The 21,192-nt window shown below is 40.9% G+C and overlaps 1 protein-coding gene across 2 annotated transcripts in view; it reads left to right on the forward strand.

The window, feature by feature from the left end:
* The window catches only part of SHTN1 (shootin 1), an 87,626-nt gene that overhangs the window by 36,633 nt on the left and 29,801 nt on the right, over positions 1-21,192 (forward strand). For both annotated transcript variants that reach the window (XM_070432185.1, XM_070432186.1), the window contains exons 6-12: positions 1,981-2,078; positions 4,349-4,430; positions 7,224-7,318; positions 10,381-10,527; positions 12,313-12,466; positions 14,633-14,732; positions 19,642-19,724. In XM_070432185.1, coding sequence (XP_070288286.1) covers positions 1,981-2,078; positions 4,349-4,430; positions 7,224-7,318; positions 10,381-10,527; positions 12,313-12,466; positions 14,633-14,732; positions 19,642-19,724 — 759 coding nt within the window. The remainder of the gene's footprint in view (positions 1-1,980; positions 2,079-4,348; positions 4,431-7,223; positions 7,319-10,380; positions 10,528-12,312; positions 12,467-14,632; positions 14,733-19,641; positions 19,725-21,192) is intronic.

Here is a 21,192-nt window from a genome sequence, read left to right on the forward strand (position 1 = left end):
CCTCACGTGGAGCGTGGTTGAAAGTCAAGATAGGCCCTCACCTTTGTGTTTCATGAGTTGCTTTCTTGTTTGGGACTAGGCCCTTTTGAAAGCACCGTCTTGACAAACAGCCCAGTTAGTCTATAAACTTCTTAAGAGTATGGACTGTATGTTAAGATATTTTTGGTGAAATTATAATGCAGTGAAAGGGTGAATAAAAATATCTGTAGTCAACAGCTCCTGGTTGTGGTTCCCTGTTGGAATCTTCGGGGAAGATTCCTCCCCAAATCGCTTAGTCTCTGCCCTCAAAGAACGTGTCATGGGATTCAGGCAACGAGCTGTACGCAATACGCAGTATGAAAAAACTGCGTTAATTAGCAGGCAAGGGCACATGACACATCTATTAAATACACATTTGTTTTATTCATAGATACGTTGTGTAGGTGAAAGACGTCGAAAAGCAGATGTTGGTTCAATAACCAGTGGGGTACTTGTGGTTAGCGCACACCTCAGAAGCAATACTTGTTAGCTTGGTAGGCGGCACTTCAGGTGGAAGTTTAAGGAGAAAGTACAGTCAGCCCTCCATATCAGTGGGTTCCGCATCCGTGGATTCAACCAACGGCAGATAGAAAATATTTAGGGGGGAAATGTTATGTTGTTGCTGACAGGTACAGGGTAGTTTGACCTAAGGTGGTTACATCTGTACTGACTATGTACAGAGCTTTTTTCTTAAACAATAGCATTTACATAGCATTTACATTGTATGAGATATTATATCTAGAGATTATTTAAAGTGTACCGGAGGACGTGCTTAGGGTGTGTGCAAATACTCTGCCGTTTTATGTAGAGGAGTTGAGCGTTCGCAGATTTTGCTATCTGAAGGGGGCCTGGAGCCAGTTTTTGTGGATACCCAGGGATGACTGTCTACAGAAAGTCATCTTTAACTGACTCTCCACTCCCTTAACCTGGGGCAAAATAATATTTATGTTGGTGAGGAGAGAGAGAGGAAAGTTAAAGTTCTTTTGTCCACAATCCTCCCTTCTGTTGGGTCTTGAACAGTGTGGTCTCTTGTTCTTCCTTCAGGAGTGGCCAACCAGTAGAGAGAGTGATTTTGAAATAAGTCTCTGAGAACTCCTTCAAGCTGGGTTTGTGCAAAAAGTTTGATTTAACTTATAAATAACCACATAATGGGTTTCTTACTGTCCTGGCAGGAGGGTAAGACATTAAGAGTAGTTCAAAACTCAGTGGCAAAACCAGAAGCCTGGGTATAAATTTGAGGACCCTGTGCTAATCCGTGTACATGTCTCTTTAACATTTGAGTGGCGGAAGTAACTTTAAGCTTTGCACTTACAGTCACTAATATTTTCATTCCAGTAACACAGTTTTCATTAAATCCCAGTACTAGCAAATATGAAATAAATTAAGAAACAAAACACCCACAACTCTGGAGAGAAAATTACTAGAATTAACCCTTTTTCAAATAGGTTATATTTTGAGTCAGTTCAAATAATGTTTAAGGCTATAAATTGGCAGAAAATCAGGATTTTTCTTCAAATCAAAATCTCCAAATTATTAACTGCCCAGTTGTTTATATTGTATTGTGACACGAGTCCATGGCCGTTATAAAATAAAAAAGGAGTTACTGCAATGCCTTAATTTATTTTGCTGAAAGCTTAAGCAATTTTGCTTCTGAAATGCCAGCTCGTTTTCTTGAATGTGGGTTTGCTGGAATGCAAAGAAAACATGATCTGGTACATTTAACACAGTGAGTTTGCCTGATATAAAGTTATTAATAACCATGGCTGTGTTGGGGGGCTTGAAAGCGAGATTTCCATCATCCTTTGCTTCTTCATTTTCCTTTTAATTGTTAAATGACCTTGACCATGCACTGCCCATGGGCTGGCATTTTCAATTCTTTGGACAAGATTGATTTCCTCTTTTAAAAATACGTTTATGTATACATGTCCCCTCCTTTTTTTTTTTTTCTCTTTAAAAATGCAGAACTCCGGGATCAAATTGTGTCCGTTCAGGAGGAAAAGAAGATATTAGCCATCGAACTAGAAAACCTCAAGAGCAAACTTGCGGAAGTAATTGAAGAAGTATGTATCTTGGGCCGGAAAGGTCAGATTTTGGTGTTTTCGAGGTGTTTGGGGACTAGCCATATTAAAAATTGCCACTGGAAGCCAATGTCTGACATGTGAACCAAGTGCTAGTTCTGATCTGCTCCCCACATACCAAAGGGTATAGAGAGTAAGACCATGAGCATTCATATACCCACTACCTAGCTCCATAAATAAAACATGAAAGTAGCATTAAGTGTTCTCTATTGCCCCCCCAGACTTCACTACAGGAGGCAGATTTGTGGGAGTGGTGTCTTGAGTTTAAGTCAGGCACTCTATCACTGCGGGTGAAGAAGTGTGCCGCTTCTCCAGTGAAGGGCTGGCTCCATTGGGAAAGGCTGTCCCCATGTACCTCCAACACAGGCCCATATGCTAGGTCAGCGGTTCTCAACCTGTGGGTCGCGACCCCTTTGGGGGTCGAACGACCCTTTTACAGGGGTCGCCTAAGACCATCGGAAAACACATATATAATTACATATTGTTTTTGTGATTAATCACTATGCTTTCATTATGTTCAATTTGTAACAATGAAAATACATCCTGCATATCAGATATTTACATGACGATTCATAACAGTAGCAAAATGACAGTTATGAAGTAGCAACAAAAATAATTTCATGGTTGGGGGTCACCACAACATGAGGAACTGTATTAAAGGGTCACGGCATTAGGAAGGTTGAGAACCACTGTGCTAGGTGGTAGAACGGTTCAAGTAGGTGTTTGGAGAAACTTCTTCCTTTTCCTTGTCAATTGTCTTCAAGAGCAGGAGTACACAATTGCCTTTCTTTGCACGAGGCTTCAAGGATCTGCCTTTGCAATCTCAACCTGACATCTGTCAATGGTTCTCAGATCCTGTAACCCAGAGCTTCCCAATCGATGTGCTGTAGCCCCTTGATATCCCTCTGAGGGCTGACAAGGGGGCCAGGGTATTGATCCCCTTCAGCGAGCAGCCTCCTCCAATGACCTCAGTGCCCAGACACATACTATCGCTTTCTTAAGGGCCATCATGGGAAAGAGACTGGGAAGCAGTGCCCACCAACCAGGTGCTTTCATGGATTGTGACAGCACATCCGAATGAATGGGGAGAAGGACGATGGCATTTTGGAAATAGCATTCCTGGTGGCCGTGTTATACCAGTTACTAATTGAAACCAAAATAAAAAATACAGCTTACACCCAAAGAAATCAGTTCAGAGACGCTCCGAAGGACTGCTGGATTCGGAGGCCCTACAGGATCGTGATCTTGGTTTGTTTCGTGAGTGTAACCATGGGAGAGAGACAGGAAACGCATTCTGATGCACGCCATTCCTCAGTTATGATTATCGGGGATTCTCTCCCTGCCACTGCGAGGTGGGGTTGGAAGCCAATTCAGAAGTTGTTTTTGTTAGGACTGTTTCAGACACTTGAAAAATATTAAAAGCGAAATAATGAACATCTATGTGCCTACAATCTAGCTTAATACATAAAACATGAAAGTAGTGTTGAAACCGTGGCATCTCTCTCTCTCTCCTCAATTGCATTTCCCCAGCTACTCTTCTGAACTTTGGTTTTATCTTGGCAATGCACGCACTGACATTTGTACTACAATCCATAGCACTTGGAGTATTTTAAAGCTATATTCACACCCTGCATTTTTAATTCCACAAAATGGAATTTGAGATTTATCCGCTTTGATGCATGTAGCTTTATATTTCTGTTTTTAACTGTCTATGATATTCTCTTCTCCTATCGATAGGTGCCAACAGTTATTTCAGAAGTTTTTGGGGAAAATTATCATATGTATTCTATTTTAGCCAACAGTCATCCAAGTTGAAAATACTCTTTATTTCAAAAATTCATGGATGTTTTACTTAAGCCAAATGGCATCAGAATTTAAAATAAATACCAGAATTGAGTATTGGCTCTCTAAATGATTCATGTATTTTCCAAGTGCTCTCTAGTTGGATTTTTGCATTAAAACTATGAACCATTCACACTGGCCACTTAGAGCACTACCATGTTTGGGGCCCAATGCCAAGGCCAGTTGGAATATGTAAATACATTCTCTGCCAGTTGTCCATCCTAGCTGAAGTAGCGACCTTCGAGGCTCTACGAAGAGCTGTAATACAAGCCTATGCAGTGAGGCCAATCACTTCTTTACAGTGTTAGTTTCCTGTTGAAAGTTGAACAGCAACTTGAGTATCACACATCGCCATATGTCCTGTCTTACCGCTGTGGGTGCTTTCTCCCCTCAAAATCTCATGTTTCTAGGTAAATAAAGTGAAGCAAGAAAAAGATGCTTTAAATTCAGAAGTCCTTGAACAGAGAAAAGTCTTAGAAAAATGCAATAGAGGTATGTGTTTCCACTCTTTGTTTCTCAAGTACATGTGTAATTTATTTTGTGTACATAGATTTCGGGTTGTCTTATACCTGTGCCTAAAGGTTCTTGCAGCAAGACTCTTCTCCTGTACTGTGTTCTCCTAACTCATAGCAAGGAGTCTCTCTCAATTCGATTCTACCCCCCGCTTTTGAGTCTTGGGACATTTATAAGTGCTTTTACTTAAGAAACACAAGGCCCGCTCATTTTGAAACGCAGAACCCAAGAGAGCGGACTTACTATGGTTTTGTCCTCTTTTTCCCCCCTTCTTTCCGAGTGCAGAAGCTACAACACTAAAAGCAAATCTTTCAGACCCAGGGTCGCCCCTGTTCATGGGAGTTCTCCATCTTTGCATTATTCATGACCTGAGATTTTTGAATAAAGAACCTTGTAGTTAAGTGTGTGGGAGATGCACTCCATTGTGACATTGCCTCAACTCTTCCTACCTTTCAGAAGATAGAAATAGTATAGAAGACTTTCTAATCTGGATGCTCCGTGATAGAAAGAGGGTTCCACAATGGTTAGCATGTGGATCTTGCCTTCAGAGACAACCTACCCTCCCCCTCGTCCCCCCATTCCAGGGAGAGACAGAGAGTTTATATAATAAATGCATGACTAGAACCAAACAGTGCTTTCAGAATCCAGGGAAGAAGGACCAGGTGAAATTCACTTCTTATTATAGTGTTCTGGACGCAGAAAAGCGTGTCAATTATTCTGTCCCAGGCTTCAGATAGTTGTAGTAGAATCTTCTTTGTTCTCCTCATGAAATGTCTCTTTTAAATAGGTTTGAAAATAACCCAGGGGCCTGTCATTCACATCCCAAACCACCTCTTATATTGCTTTCCTTGAGTAAGACTATTAGTCTTTCCCCTGGGTAGGCAGTAGATTCACCGAGTACCGAGTTTGAAATTCTATGTCATTACACAGCAAACCAGTCCTTAGTCAGTTAGGACTGAGTGCCCCGGCGGAACATTGTTTGAAAGCAGCCATTAGGGGAGCCTTTGAAAAGATTGTGTGGCTCGGACTGGGCTCAGGATCAAAAGAGCTTCACCAAAGCAGGTGGAGAGACCGGAGCGATATCTGTCTACGTCGTGCAATGGCTTCGTCGCCCCCCCCCCCCCCCCCCCCCCCCCCGTCTTGTCTCTATCATCATTTCACAGAATAGAGCACAAAAGGTCATAAAGTGTCATCGCTTTGCTCGTCTTTCACACGATTTTCTCTTGGAAGATGTCTGTCCTATCGTGACTTTAAAGCCACGCTCTGCCTCTGGGCCTGAAAGGCCATCAGGCTCTCTCTCTCTCTTGTTTGTGTACTTGGAGAACACTTTAACATAACTTATGCCTGTTTTTCTTTTTATTTACTTGTGTACTTTTCTTTTGGTGGAAAGTTATAGATTGATACAGAAAAAAGAGGGGAAAACTCTCAGTCTTTCCAGTGCAGAGAAAAGCACTGTTAACATTTTAGTGTATATTCTTCCCATCTGAAAAAGCCTGTATATCCATTAAATAGTTAAATATGTTTATAACATCTGTGGAAGACCAGATACCAGCAGAGGAAGTTTCTATTTACCCATTAGTACCTTACGAGCCCCCGAACAGCCTTCTCTACTCCGTCTACTCCCTTGGATTTTTATCATTTCTTTTACTTACAGTTTTGCCAAATACGTATGTGTCCCCAGACAGCATATTGTTTAATTTTGCGTGTTTGGGACTTTATAAAAATGGCATATTTTCACCCCGGTACCTCTTCAGCTTTGTGTTTTGAGGTTCGTCCATGGTGAGGGGCTCTGCCGTGGTGTTTATTTTCATGGGTGTGTCATATTTCATTCCAAGTCTATACCAGGATTCGTTTATCCAATATCCTATTGGTAGATATTGGAGGTTTGTTTTTTTTTTTTTGCCGTATTTTACTATTCCAAGTCATGCTGTTATGACAATTCTTATACATGTCCCCTGGTGCACATGTCTAAGAGTTTTAGCAAGATATACGACAGATGTAAAATTTTATCTTTATTTCACCACCTAAGGCCACATTACTTTCTAAGTAGATCTGTAGGTTTACACTCCCGTTAGCCATGTATGTGTTCCCTATCATCTCCACACTCAATGTGTACTTTTCATTTTTGCCAGTTGCCTCTTTGGTGAGTCTAAACAGGTATCTGTGTTTTTACTTTGCGTTTCGCCGGTTACTAATGAAGATGAGTATTTTCCACATGTTTAGGGGCCTTTTATATGTGTCCTCTTCTGTGAAATGCCTTGTGGATGTGTTTAGAACGTGGCTTTTAAAAAACAAAAAGGAACTCTTTAATATGTCACGAATGTCTTTCTATCCAATAAACATGCCTCTGCAATATAATTTTGTTTCAACTTTTCCATGTGTGCTGTCTAAGCGATCACATGCAATATAATTTTGATGGCAGAATAATATTTCCTGTACATACCAGACTTCACTGATCCTTCCATGCTAGGCCATCTAGATTATTTTACTTTTTTCAGCAGAAATGCAGAGAGCAGCCCTCCCACCAAATCGCCATATATGTTCTCTCTTAGGAGAATAAATACATTCCTAAAAGTGGGGTTGTTGAGTCAAAGAGTATGAATACTTTTAGATTTTGAATCACATTGCCCTCCAAAAGGCTTTATCATTTTACATTCCAACCAGCAATGGTTGAGCATGCTGTAGAAAGAATCTTTTAAGCACTATTTTTCACTTATATTCCTGATCATCTGGGTGGCATATTGTCTGTTTCCCTTTCCTTGTCTTCTTAAGTGTCCATGCTAGCAGTAGAAGAGTATGAGGAAATGCAGGTGAACTTGGAACTGGAGAAGGACCTTCGGAAGAAAGCAGAGTCGTTTGCACAAGAGGTAAGTATCTTGTAGAGACCTCATTTTTATTTCTTAAAGAACTTTGCAGATGACACATCAGAATGATTTCTTTAGGTTGAGTAAGAACCTTCAACTTTGAATGAAGGATCAGCTGATTTAGGGAGGCAGCTACGGAATCATCTCAAGTTCACTGAACTTGGTATCTGAAGATCTGGGTTCAGATTTTGGCATGTCAGTCAGTTACCAGTTGCATGACCTTAGAACAGCCCCTTACTAGTAGCCTCTTGGGGCTTCACTTTCACCACAGATAACTAAGCGGATTATCTGATGATACCCGGATAATCAAGTGGATTTTAAATGGCGTGCTTTTTCAAAGGCGTTTTGTAAACTCTAAAATGCTACATAGAGGGCCCTGGCTGGTTTGGCTTAGTGGATAGAGCGTCTGCCTGTGGATCAGAGGGTTCCAGGTTCGATTCCAGTCAAGGGCACTTAACCTTGGTTGCAGGCTCCTCCCCAGCCCAGGCCCTGGTCAGGGCTCCTGCAGGAAGCAACCAATCGATGTGTTTCACTCACATTGATGTTTCTCTCTCTCTTCCACTCTCCCTAAAAATCAATGGAAAAATATCCTCGGGTGAGGATTAAGCAAAATAAAATAAAATGCTACATAGAGGAAAGACATTATATTTAGGGACACTTGTAACTTGTGACGGAAGGTCTGGCTTGAGGACTTGTGTAGGTTTCAAATAGCCTTACGCATCTAGGTTACCTCTCTGTATACCATCTCAAGTAGCAGCACCATGGCCGCTCTCCAGTGCTCTCCTTGTGTGAGTTGATTCCTCTCCTTGCTGTGGAATGTTGCCATGTTGTACATCCATTGTCTCAGCCTTTCACTAGAGCAATGATGTTCCTCTCATGTTAGAGATGAGCTTTGAGCTTCTCGTGTTCGGCTTACCTTTGTTGCCAGGTAGCTCTTTGGTGTCCTGTGGCTCTGGGACTGGTTTCCAGGGAAATGATGAGGTACCAGTTGGCTGAACCCTAACAAGTCAGGATGGAGAGCTGATCTGCATGAGAGCTCCATCATGGAGAAACCTTTTTGAATCTGTGTACGTACTGTAGGTTGAAGGAAAGTGGCCAAGGAAATGTAAAACACTCTTAGGTGTAAGTGTCTGTAGCGGAGAAAGAAGACAGAGCAGGGGTTATGCGGATGACATTTGAAAATCGGATTATGTGCTTGAATGTTAGCTGGGCTAGCAATGAACTCTATGCAAGGTTTAGCCCGAGAAGATTTGATTTGAAATATTATGATTCATCTTATTCGGAGATTTTAATGAAAGGTGAGTAAATAATGTTCTCTTATTACTTTGAAAAAAGTGAAAAGAATTGGAGTGTGTCAGAGCCCTTTGGAAAAAGCTGCAGCAACAGAAATAATGGAGCTAAATAAACAGTTGAGGAGGAGGGAGTGTAGAGGTAACATGAAGATGCCTCCATTGCGACATTGAAAATGTTGGCTGGTTTTGACCTGAATGCCAGGGTCTTACTTTGAGAGACATTTTCAATTTTCCATCTGTTGTTTGTAGAGTGATTTTAGAAAACAAAGCAGCTCAAAGGAAACATGAAGGCCATGCAGTAGCAGAGAGGATAGATGAGAGAAGCAAGATTCCACTAAGGATATGAAAATGAATGGTGTTGTGCCATGCCAGAGTGAGGAGACAGATGTTCGAGGAGGGGCATGAAGAGCGGTGGCACTTATGTCACCCTAGCATCAATCCTTGCAGTGGTGCGCAGTGATATTGCAGCATCTATATTTGACCTGCACGATAGTGAGAAGAGAACTGTTTTTTAAGATAAAGCTAGATTAGAACCAGTCTATCTTCCCTTTTAATGGTTTACAAATTCTCAGGGTTTTTTTTGTTTTTTAGAAAAACATATTTTATTAATTTTTTACAGAGAGGAAGGGAGAGAGATAGAGAGCTAGAAACATCGATCAGCTGCCTCCTGCACACCTCCTACTGGGGCTGTGCCCGCAACCAAGGTGCATGCCCCTGACCGGAATCGAACCTGGGACCTTTCAGTCCGCAGGCCAACGCTCTGTCCACTGAGCCAAACCAGTTATGGCAACAAATTCTCAGGTTTTTAATAGATAACTGCTGCTAAAAGATTACATGACTTAGTTTAATGAGATGTACTGCTGTCTTGCATTTTGTGCTTCGTGCAGTCAGCAAACATCTTATTAAACCAGACACTGCCGACAGTGGGAATATAATGGTGAAGAAGGCCAATAGGATCTCTGTCCTTGGGAGCCTACCGTAGAGACTTAGAAGCGAAATTTTAAAGTTCATTAACTTTATATATTTAATGACAAGAGGAATAGATACATATGCGCCTTGTAAAAAATACAAACAATTCTCAAATGTGTGAAGTGAAAAATGCAAGTTCCTTCCCCATTCCTACTCCTACTTGTCCGTTTAAAAAAACAAAAACGTGCCCTACTGGTTTGGCTCAGTGGATAGAGCGTTGGCCTGTGGACTGAAGGTCCTGGGTTCGGTTCTGGTCAAGGGGCACAAGTCTGGGTTGCAGGCTCCATCCCCAGTAGGGGGCGAGCAGGAGGCAGCCGATCAATGATTCTCTCTCATCATTGTAGTTTCTATCCCTCCCTCTCTGAAATCCATAAAAATATATTAAAAAATGATGATAAATAAAAAACAAAAATGTGACCATCCATTTTGGATACAGCAATTCCAAGTCAAGATGGTGATGCATCAGGGATTTGAGCCTCCCTAGTCTAGAAGAATCAGCTAACAGCCTCTGTTCCAGTAATACTACTACTACTGTTAGTATTAATGGATTTTAAAGCCATAATACAGTATTAAAAATGGACATGTAGGGCTCAGTTATTGTAGTTGGTTGGGGCAAGGGTAAAGGTTCTGAAGATTGTGTAAAAGTTATGAATGAAATCATGGCAACCTTTACTTCTAAAACCATTAGACTGTGTAGCATTCAGAAAATTTTGATAAAAACTCCATCACTTTCCTTTTGCTCAAGTTTCTGTTGAGATATGTGAGATTGACTGGTATATACATGTTCGTAATTAACTTCTGCAGATGTTCATTGAACAAAACAAGCTAAAGAGACAAAGCCACCTGCTGCTACAGAGCTCTGCTCCCGACCAACAGCTTTTGAAAGCATTGGATGAAAACGCCAAACTCACCCAGCTCCTTGAGGGAGAGAGGATTCAGCACCAACAAAAGGTACAGATTTTCTTCTGGAGTCTTCACACACACACACACACACACACACACACACAAGAGTTGGTCTGGTCACTTGGAGTTCCACATTTTGCCTAAGTTACCAAGTCTGTCTTTTTTATCTTTTAGAAAAACAACAACTACCAAATGAATTTAATTTAGTGGCCAACAAAAATGTATAGTGCATTATTGTAGACTTTAAATTGCCCCAAAGGACAGAAGAAGGGAGGGAAAGAGATACAACTTGAGAAGAGCTCGGATAATGCATCTAACGCACCCTTTGTTTGACTGCGTTTTGGGGAGACCGTGTGCACCGAAGAGCATTAGTCTCCGAGAGCCTTGGGAGGGTAAAATAGGTTTTACTCAAACAGGGAGGAAAAGCCCTTGTTGGTAGTAATTGTTTGCTTGGAGAAAATATCTGATTTTGTAAACTTGCACAAATGTGTATGTTTAAAGACTTCCTAAGCGGTTATTTCCGTTTGGTTGAGTGGAGCCGGTCCAGCTAGCACCGCCTACCTGGGAGTGCTGGGCAGAAAGGTTAGTCAGCGTGGCAGGTGAGGGGGGTGGAGGACGGGGAGAGGCCAAGAGATAGAACAATGGCTTTCAAGTGAAAGAAACCGCTTCAGAAAAATTATGTCAATATTTAGACTGCTTACAGTGTACCTAGTTTGTGAAGGAAAGGATGTTAGCTGCTACTCATGATCATTTGTCAAAGTCTCTTTAAGGAACAATATTGACATTTACCCTTGAAAATTTCTGAAGATTTTAAAAGGTTGGACATGAGGTAGAGTTACAGAAATTTAAGATTACCCAAGAATCTCATATTTTGGTGCTTATCTATACTTTATGTAAATATATACTTTTATGAATACAGTTTAAATGGAATCATACCATGCATACTGTTCTGTAACCTTACTTTTAAAATTATTAATATGTCTTCCCATGTCAGTATATAGTGAGCTATGTGATTTTTTTTTGTTAATATATTTTTTTATTGATTTTTTATAGAGAGGAAGGGAGAGAGATAGAGAGTTAGAAACATCGATGAGAGAGAAACATCGATCAGCTGCCTCCTGCACATCTCCTACTGGGGATGTGCCGGCAACACAGGTACATGCCCTTGACTGGAATCGAACCTGGGATCCTTCAGTCCGCAGGCCAACGCTCTATCCACTGAGCCAAACCGGTTTCGGCAAGCTATGTGATTTTAAATGGTTGCATAGTATTTCATTTAATGAACACACCAGAATTTACTAAATCAATAATATTGGCAGGCATTTAGGTTATTTCCAATTATTCCCTGTTACAAAGAATACTTTAGAGAATATATTTGAACACTGGTCTTGTTATTTTTTTAAAACAAATTCTAAAAGTAGCATTACTGAATCAGAGAGCCTTTCTGCCTCCTCCCCTTCCCTCTCCTCCTCCTCCTCCTCCTTCACTTTCTCCGTCTTCTTTTAAGGTTTTTGATGCTTGTTACCAAATTGTGCTCCTAGGGGTCCTTGAAAATGGGTATGAATGTATTCCTCTGTTTTAAATGAAATTTTTTGACTCCAACATTAAAAATTAAATTCTCTGGGATATAGGTGTCCGGTAAATTCATATTGAATCAAATAGTCAATAATGGTTTTAAGTGTTATTGTGTCCCAGAACTTTTATAGTTTTTAAGATGGATTGGAATCTCTTTGCTATGAATTTGCAAAGTAAATGGGAAACATTTTTTTCCTTTATTTTCCTGGACACAGGAGAAACTTTAACACTCCATAAAAGTCTGTTTATAACTTACAGGTCAGAGAATTAGAAGAACAACTAGAAAATGAAGCACTCCGCAAAGAGATACACAACCTCAAACAGCAACTGGAGCTGCTAGAAGAAGATAAAAAAGAACTGGAACTGAAGTATCAGAATTCTGAGGAGAAAGCCAGAAATTTAAAGCATTCCGGTAAAAACGTCGAGTAGGCTACTAGGTCCTGTTGTTAATCTGTGAATCTCTCAGGCCCAGTACAAAACCTGGCATCTAGTTAGTCCGGAAGGTTTACTGAATGCTATGAAAACACTAAGACTCACTTTTAAATTCCTTTCTTTCTAAGTATTGCTATTCAGTAGTGGAATGGCCTTTGTAATTAAATGATTCACAAATATTTAGACTTTTTTTTGGACTCAGAGCTGTTGTGAGCATCACACAGAATTAAGAACAAAGGTACCATTAATATGGGAAGGCCCAAATTCCAGCATTTCTCAGGATTTCAGCTACGAGTGTTCATTAAGTACTTATTTTGTTCATTTTATGAATACATTTTCAGGGTACGTTTTTAAAAAGAAACTTTTTAGATTCATACCACCTTCATCTTTGGTGTCTAATTATACCCTTGAAATAATACTTACAATATCACACCTAACAATAAAATGGGCAACAATATATGTATTAAATGGAAAACTTTTAAAACACCAGGGGATACTGAAATCAAAAGGATTTATTCTTTCAGTTCTTGAAAGCGGAACAGGAATGTGTGAGTTGGATTACGGCACAGGGATAAGTAGTAAGTTTTGGTTGGAAAGTCGGTAATTTAAGGAGGCAGGTCGTTCCCTTTATAACAGCTTCAATATTCACTTCAGATATTTTGGGTTAATTTTATACTAGAATTTTGAAATCTGTCCAGAAGAACTAAGTTGGTTTTCTTCCTTTAAAATAACATTCAATGCTTTGTAATCCACGATGAAAATTATAGTTTATTTTTAGAAATTGATCTAACATTAAGAACTATTCCATTCTTTTTAGTGAATATCAGAGCAGCCTGTTGTAGAAAGCCATCTGTCTTTATTATAAGAGGAGGGGCAGACAGAGAGATTTGACATTCAGTTTTGAACATGTTCTAGTTTCTGCTGTGTGTACCCAGGCTTACCCTAGGGCACTGTAAGAAATATAGAAGAGCCCAGTGGTGGCTCAGTGGGTGAGCATTGACTTATGAACCAGGAGGTCACAGTTCCATTCCCGGTCAGGGCACATGCCCAGGTTGCGGGCTCGATCCCTAGTAGGGGGCATGCAGGAGGCAGCCGATCAATGATTCCCTCTTACCATTGATGTTTCTATCTCTGTCTCCCTCTCCCTTCCTCTCTGAAATAAATAAAAATATATTTAAAAAAGAGAAAGAAATCTAGGAGAGAAGAAACCATGCCTTTTTCCTTTGGAGAGACAGATTCCCTTTGGAGAGACAGTCACATGCATATGGAATAGGTAGAAGAGTCGTGGTGTGGGAGAGCTTGGCCCACGCTGCTGCTTTAAGTGTTGTGAGTAAAAACAGGTGGACACACCATCGGAGGTCCAGTCTGTGTGGCAGGTGGAATGGCTGTGGACACTGCTCTTCCTGAGAGCGCATAGTACTCGGCACCTGGAGCCCTTAGAGCCCCTGTTAGAGGTGTTGGCACCCATGATGGACATTTCGGTTCTGCTGCTTGAAGTCAGGAACGGTGTCTGGAGCAGCACCAGTAGGCCCTTCCACATGGCTGGTGCCTAGTAAACGCCTGTTTCATTCATGACTTGGGTGAACTGAATGAAGACATTATATTCCCAGAATGCTCTTCAGAAGAGCAACCGGTTTCTGAGCCACAGACCCTGGAGAGTGTGAGTCTGGTTTATACCAAGAACACGAAGACGTGCAGTTCCTGAAGGAAACTTGAGTGGAGGAGGGAAGCATGCTATTAAGATTCAGTCCTAAATGTCACCTTTAAAATGAACTCGTGGCCTGTGCATTTTAAAAGTCAAGTATTAACAGCTTCTTAGCGTTGGAGCGGTGTGTTTCATCATTAACAAATACTTCTTCAGCCTACTCAGTCCTTCCCGCCCGCCCAGCCGTTGCCTTAAACTTGTCTTTTCCCTGGTTGTGTGAGCAGCGAATAGAAGGTAACGCTTTCTTGTACCCCGTGGAAGGCCTCTTGTATTAGTGATAGCAGGCTGGGTGCTGAAAAGTTTGAAAAGATTCTGCAGTTCCATGTTGAATTTTCTCACTTGCCTTCACGAGAAAGAACTTTGATTTTGAGAGCGGTTTTGTTTGTTTGGGTGCGAAGTTGCTCATTTCTGCGCTTTCCTGACCCTGTGCTCTCTGTGCAGTGGATGAGCTCCAGAAGCGGGTGAACCAGTCTGAGAATTCAGTGCCCCCACCGCCTCCGCCTCCACCGCCGCTCCCCCCTCCTCCTCCCAACCCCATCCGGTGAGTGCATGGGGAAGACGGCTCTGCATCACATGTCATTCCTTGTCAGAGAACCTGAAGTTTCTGTTAATGGGATTTTTAAAAAATACTGACTCAGGTGGCATCATTAGAGGGATGGTAAGAAATATGAGTGAACCCTAGCCGGTTTGGCTCGGTGGATAGAGCATTGGCCTGTGGACTGAAGGGTCCCAGGTTCAATTCTGGTAGAGGGCACATGCCCAGGTTGCGGGCTTGATCCCCAGTAGAGGTCGTGCAGGAGGCAGCTGATTAATAATTCACTCTCATCATTGATGTTTCTTTCTCCCTCGCTTTCTGAAATCAATAAAAATATATTTTTAAAAAAGAGGTATGAATGATGTCAGCTGGTGTGAATCCCAGAGAATTCTCCAAAGACCCATGTATTATTCCCTTCTTGTAATATATGCAGAAAGGGCCTTAAAAATACCAAAACCATTCTTGAGGTCGACAGTGTTCTGTGGTAGATGCTCAGATTCCCCGTGGATGTTCCAAACCGCCAGCATTTAGACATTTATACCAATTGTTTTGACACTTCGGTTTTAAAATTACAGCCCATGACATTAGGATTTCCTCTAAACTGCAAGACCGAGTATATTTTAGTTTCTCCAGAGCGTTTTCATCTTTTTTTCTCTCTCGCTAATTTGAATTTGGAAAGTACTGGTCTGTTCAATTATTTTAAAAAGAAAAGTACTAAATGAAAACTAAACAGGACCAAACTAGTAAACTAAAAGTACTACTTTGTTTTTATTCCTAACCTCATATTTAAAGCTTTAATAACGCTGAGAAAGGAACCTTCTAATAATATAATAAATTATATTTAAATTCTTGTGACAGCACAGATTGTCAAACTGCAGCGGGAAGGCCGGGGAGGGTTGGGGGGCAGGAGGGAGGGGGGTAAGAGATCAACCGAAGGACTTGTATGCATGCATATGAGCATAACCAATGGACATAAGACACTGGGGTGTAGGGGAAGCCGGGGTATTGTCAAGGGCGGGGGAAAAAAAGGACACATATGTGATACCCTTTGTAATGCTTTAAGCAATAAAAAAAATAAAAAAATTAAAAAAAAATTCTTGTGACAGGAAACCATATCCGCAGACAAGAATTCACTGTTCCTGAAGCCCAGGGTGACTTAATGGTGTTGGGTGCCTGAAGTAAGCACATACCGCCTAGGAGGGCCACAGTCAGATTTTGGCCTTTATGGGTCTTCCTTTCCCCATGTAAAATGACGTAAGACAATCTACCTGCTCCTCATGTCAGGATGTGAGCTGCTCCTGTAGCATTTATTCTTGAACAAACAGAATTTGAAAATTTGCTAGGTTGTTAGCTTTCATTAACTCATGTGATTTGTTTAATCCTTTCACACAGAGAAGCCATTTATTCCAACTTTGTACCTTTGCTGATCCCTCTGAATAGAATGTGTAACGTGTTCCTCCCACACGGCTCTAAAAATGGGACTTGGCATTTTAATAAAAATTCTCATTAGTTTTCCTTACCGAGTGGGGCATGACAATTTACTTTCAGCCATTGAAGTCGTTAAAGCAAAATAATGTGTACACGTGATCGATCCAGGAGTCAATTGAAAGAATTTCAGGTATTTTAAATTCTTCCTCTCCTGGGTTGCTAAGTCTGTAGGAGATGGAGATATTCTGAATTTGACATTTAAAACAGGAAATTCATCACTTTGATCTTTCTCTAAGGTCTGGAGTTTTGAGCTGATAAGAAGGTCACTTTTGTCTATGAGGAGGGAGAACTATTAAAAAGCGATTATAGTCTTGCTGTTGGCCTTTAATTTTTAGTCTCAGAAATCATGAGAGCCCTTCAGATTCAAAGTAAAGTATAACCTAAATAGAATATTTTTCCAAAGAGTACTTTACAGCTAAATTGAGAAATGCATATGTCTAAAGTGTGAGTTCTTCGATAAGGCCCTTTAAAGAACATTCATTGAATAACATGAATAATTTTTATTTTAAGATGAATTTAACTAGTATAAGACATAATTTCTCAGTAGAAAGAGATTTTTATATTTATTTTTGGTAAAGATAACCTTCTTGTCAGAGAAATTTACTTGAATACAGATTGAGTTTCAGTGGACTTTGAATCCTCTAGTCAAGGTTTTCTAACTTTGTTCCTGAGCCGTTTGCTTTACTCTGATGATGAGGGTCATGGGTAGCAATGAAAGTGGGGGAAAAAGACCAGGGCCTGTGACTACGTTAAGTAGCTTTCTTGCTTTTCCCTCATCTTCCTGCTCATTTAACTGAGGGCACAGGTGGGAGAGAGGGAAGAGAGGAAGAAGGCATACATACTTTGGTCATTTTATACACGTCCTGGGAAGGTGTGGCTCACGGGAAAGAGGTAGGTTGTATTAATGTATTCGTCAGAGTTCTCCAGAGAAACAGAACCAATAGGGTGTGCGCGCCTGTGTGTGTGTGTGTGTGTGTGTGTGTGTATAAAGAGATTTATTCTCAAGTATTGGCTCACATTATTATGGGCATGGACCCAGGATCTGTAGGGTGAGCCAGCAAGCTGGTGACCAAGAAGAGCCTATGGTATAGTTTCAGTCTGCAGGTCAGCAGGCTCAGGACTCAGGAGGAGGCAGTGCTTTCACTTTGAGCCTGAAAGCAGGAGAACACAGATGTTTTACTTCCAAGGCATTCAGGAAGGAGGAATTCTCTCTCACTTGGGGGAGGGTCACCTTTTGGTTCTCTTCAGGCCTTCAACTGATTGGGCGAGGACCACTCATATTAGAGAGGGCAATCTGCTTTACTGAGACTACGAGTTTAAACGTTAATGTCATTCAGAATCCTCACAGAAACACCCAGAATAATGATTGAGCATATATCTGAGTGCCCTCTGACCCAGTCAAGTTGACTCATAAAATTACACATCACAGTGGGCACGAGGAACCCTTCTTAAAGAATTTCAAGGTAGCCCTAGCCGGTTTGGCTCAGTGGATAGAGTGTTGGCCTGTGGACTGAAGGGTCCTGGGCTCGATTCTGGTCAAGGGCACATGCCCGGGTTGTGGGCTCGATCCCCAGAAGGAGGTGTGCAGGAGGCAGCCAATCAATGAGTCTCTCTCATCACTGATGTTTCTCTCTCTCCCTCTCCTTTCCTCTCTGAAATCAATAAAAAATATATTTTAAAAAAAGAATTTCAAGGTGAATATGTTCCATTGAACTGTTCCATCTTTGGAGGGCACTTGCTTGAAGCTTTTATCCATTCATTTGAAATGGGGAGATTTTAGACAGTGGTTTGGATTATTGGTCTCAGGGGTCTTGTCCTGGTCTTCTCACAGGTCCTGCGAGACCCACCCTCCCTATTTTCTGTGTGGTCTAAGCCCCACCTTGACAGATGGTTCTTTTCTGATATTACATGCGATTTTCTTCTGGGTACCATACCAGTCTTTCTCCACTTAGGTGGTTTACAGTGATGACTATATATTCTTACTTCCTTTATGTAAATACATACAAATAGTCTGAGCATCGCAAAGATACTCTCCAAATTTCCTCCCAGAAATAGAGGTGTGATCATTATAGGGTGTTGTGAGGGGCTAAGGGGAGGCCAGTGATTAGTCAGAACCCTCCCCCTGCTATTGTCAGACTTAAAACTTCTGACCTACTTGATGAATGTGTAGCAATATGGCAGTGAGGGTTTTATTTGTATTTTCTAAAAACTCATAAAGTCAAGTATCTTTTTGGTATGTGTACTGGAAATTTGGACATTGTCCTTTATGGAGTTCTAAGAGTGTTGTCCATTTTTCTGTTGGGTTATCTCAGTGGTCGGCAAACTCATTAGTCAACAGAGCCAAATATCAGCAGTACAACGATTGAAATTTCTTTTGAGAGCCAAATTTTTTAAACTTAAACTATATAGGTAGGTACATTGTTATTAACTTAATTAGAGTACTCCTAAGCTGGCCTTTGCTAAAAACGTCCTCAATCTGATTGAGGTACGTTTGCTGAGGTTGACCCCTTCTAACTCCCCCATCCACACTCGTCTTGTATACTTGTTTCGTCTATCCCCTTTCGTTTATCCTCTCTGTATGTCCAAACCATTTCAACATACCTTTCTTAATCCTCGACACTACATCTTCTTTCACTCCACAACGTTCCCTAAAATTAACTTAATAAACTTTACTTAAAGTTTTAAGTCAACCTTGCACTGTATGTGCGCACCCACACGTGGTATTTTGTGGAAGAGCCACACTCAAGGGGCCAAAGAGCCGGGCATGTGGCTCGAGAGCCGAGGTTTGCCGACCACTGGGTTATCTGCCCCCACCCCTATTGATGTGTAGAATTTCTTTTTATTCTTTATGGTGTCTTTTAATACATGGAGGCTTTAAAATTTTAATGTGGTCAAATGTATCATGATTTGCATTTTAGGCAGATTTTTAAAACAGAGACCAAAGGGACAGTGCTCTTACATGTATTTTATCCTTAAGTATCTGGTCTGTGTCACACAGATTCAGGTTACTTTATGCCTCTATTTCCCAAATGGATATTTACTGAAAACAACCCCTAATTCTTTCATCCTTCCCTCTCCCTCACACGCGTGGCATAGAGAGTATTTTGGAATTTTAGATACGGATATTGAATTTTTTTTTACTTTGTAAATGTGCATGCATCATATTGGTAGTTATAGCAGTCCCCATCTTTCAGTAATTGATTTCACACAGAAAGGATGAGACACCTTTCTCTTCCCTGAAGTGATGAAAAGTTTGCTAATTTATTAAAAGTGGAAAGTAAGCTGCTTAAATTCTCCTGGTACATTCATACTAGTATCCCTAAGAGAAGAGTTGGATATTTACTGATTTTTTAGAATCTATACATGTCATCTTTTGGATCATAAGGCGTCTAGTAATCTCCTGTCAATCTTTTTCTTTCTCCGAAAGATCCCTCATGTCCATGATCCGGAAGCGATCCCACCCCAGCGGCAGTGGTGCTAAGAAAGAAAAGGCAGCTCAACCGGAAACAAGTAATTCTCCCCCTCCCCCGCCCCCCACCCCTTGCTTTACTTTCCGTGGTTGATGGTGTACACGTTTTTAACAATCCGTACGCTTGTATTTCATGTGTGCGAACCGACTTTCTGTCCCTGATTCCTGTAGCCTTTTGTAGTCTATTCCTCTGCACAGTAATGCAGCCGAAAGGCAAATTCTGCTTTGCACAGGGCGTGGCCGGACTCAGAGAAAGCCCTGCCTTTGGCCATTTGCAGGACAGCCCTGCTCCTGGGTTCCTGGCTCTGCGCCTTCGCTGACCCTGGAATTAAAATTGTTTCGACCTTGTTTTGGGACCGTTGATAAGTCTGGGAGGGTCAGGCAGTCAGAACAAAATGATTTCCTCTCCTAAGTAAATGACGTCATTAGCTTATTAACCTGCTCAGCACCCTTACATGGAAAGAAAGTATTCTAGAACTTATTAACCCCCAATGTTAGAAACCGTACTTTTCCTTATGAAAATGACGTTACAGTTACAGTTCAGGAAACGTGATGGTGTTTCCTCCCTTATCCTGGAGCTATTGCATTGTACTTTGGGAATCTGAGTAGAGTGACTGACACAGAAGTTGCTCATGAGATTTTAAATGGGAACCTCTCTAAAATCATACCGCCTTAAACGATGTGTGCCATAGCCACACGTGGCTGGAGCCTCTCTCTCTCTCCGGCGAGGTAGTTATTTAGCGTGTCTTGTTAATAGTTCACACAGAAAAATGGTTGTTGAATGAATAATCACATCAACAGTGATTAAATGCATGATGAGTGAATGTAGAGCATCAAACACTGGGCTCCTCTGTGACACTTTGGAATTTACATGTGAAATGAAGGGACCAGCCTGGCTTTCATGGCATTTTTTAATGTTAGCATCTCATGGTGGCTTTTACTATTCAGTTGGTTTGCCTTTCAGAGCTGATGAATGGAGAAACTTTTGTTGGTAGGTTATGGCTCTTAATGGTAGGGAAGGTCTGTGGAATATTATACTAGTTTTAAGGTTTAAATATAAGAAATCATTATAGACTTAGAAGTTAGTAACTAATTTTGAAAAGAATGTAGTTATTGGACACATTCTGAGATTTCATATATTTAGGTCATTAATTGGTTGATATTTTCTTACCTCAGTTTACTAATCCATAGAGTGGGGATAATAGTGGTTCCTATTTCATAGAGTTGTGAGAATTAATAACATGTAAAGCATTTAGAGTAATATTTAGCATATAGAAAATACCCAACATGTTAGCTAAAAAGAAATAAATAACAAATTAGATAACGTCCTAACCACCCTATTGTGAGGCAGGAGTCCTGATTTGTCAGGCTCTTGTGATCATTATAGTTAAGGAAATTTCCTTAACTTTATGACCTCGGGTCAAATTCAGACTCGTTCAGCCATGATGTGTTCTATAGAAATTTTGTGCGTCATGGTGGCATTGATTTTTTTTTTAATGCCTTTTAAGA

This window comes from Myotis yumanensis, unplaced genomic scaffold, assembly GCF_028538775.1.
Source record: "Myotis yumanensis isolate MYYU_CA2020_CCGP unplaced genomic scaffold, mMyoYum1.0.hap1 SCAF_13, whole genome shotgun sequence".
In the NCBI taxonomy this organism is placed as follows: Eukaryota; Metazoa; Chordata; class Mammalia; order Chiroptera; family Vespertilionidae; genus Myotis; species Myotis yumanensis.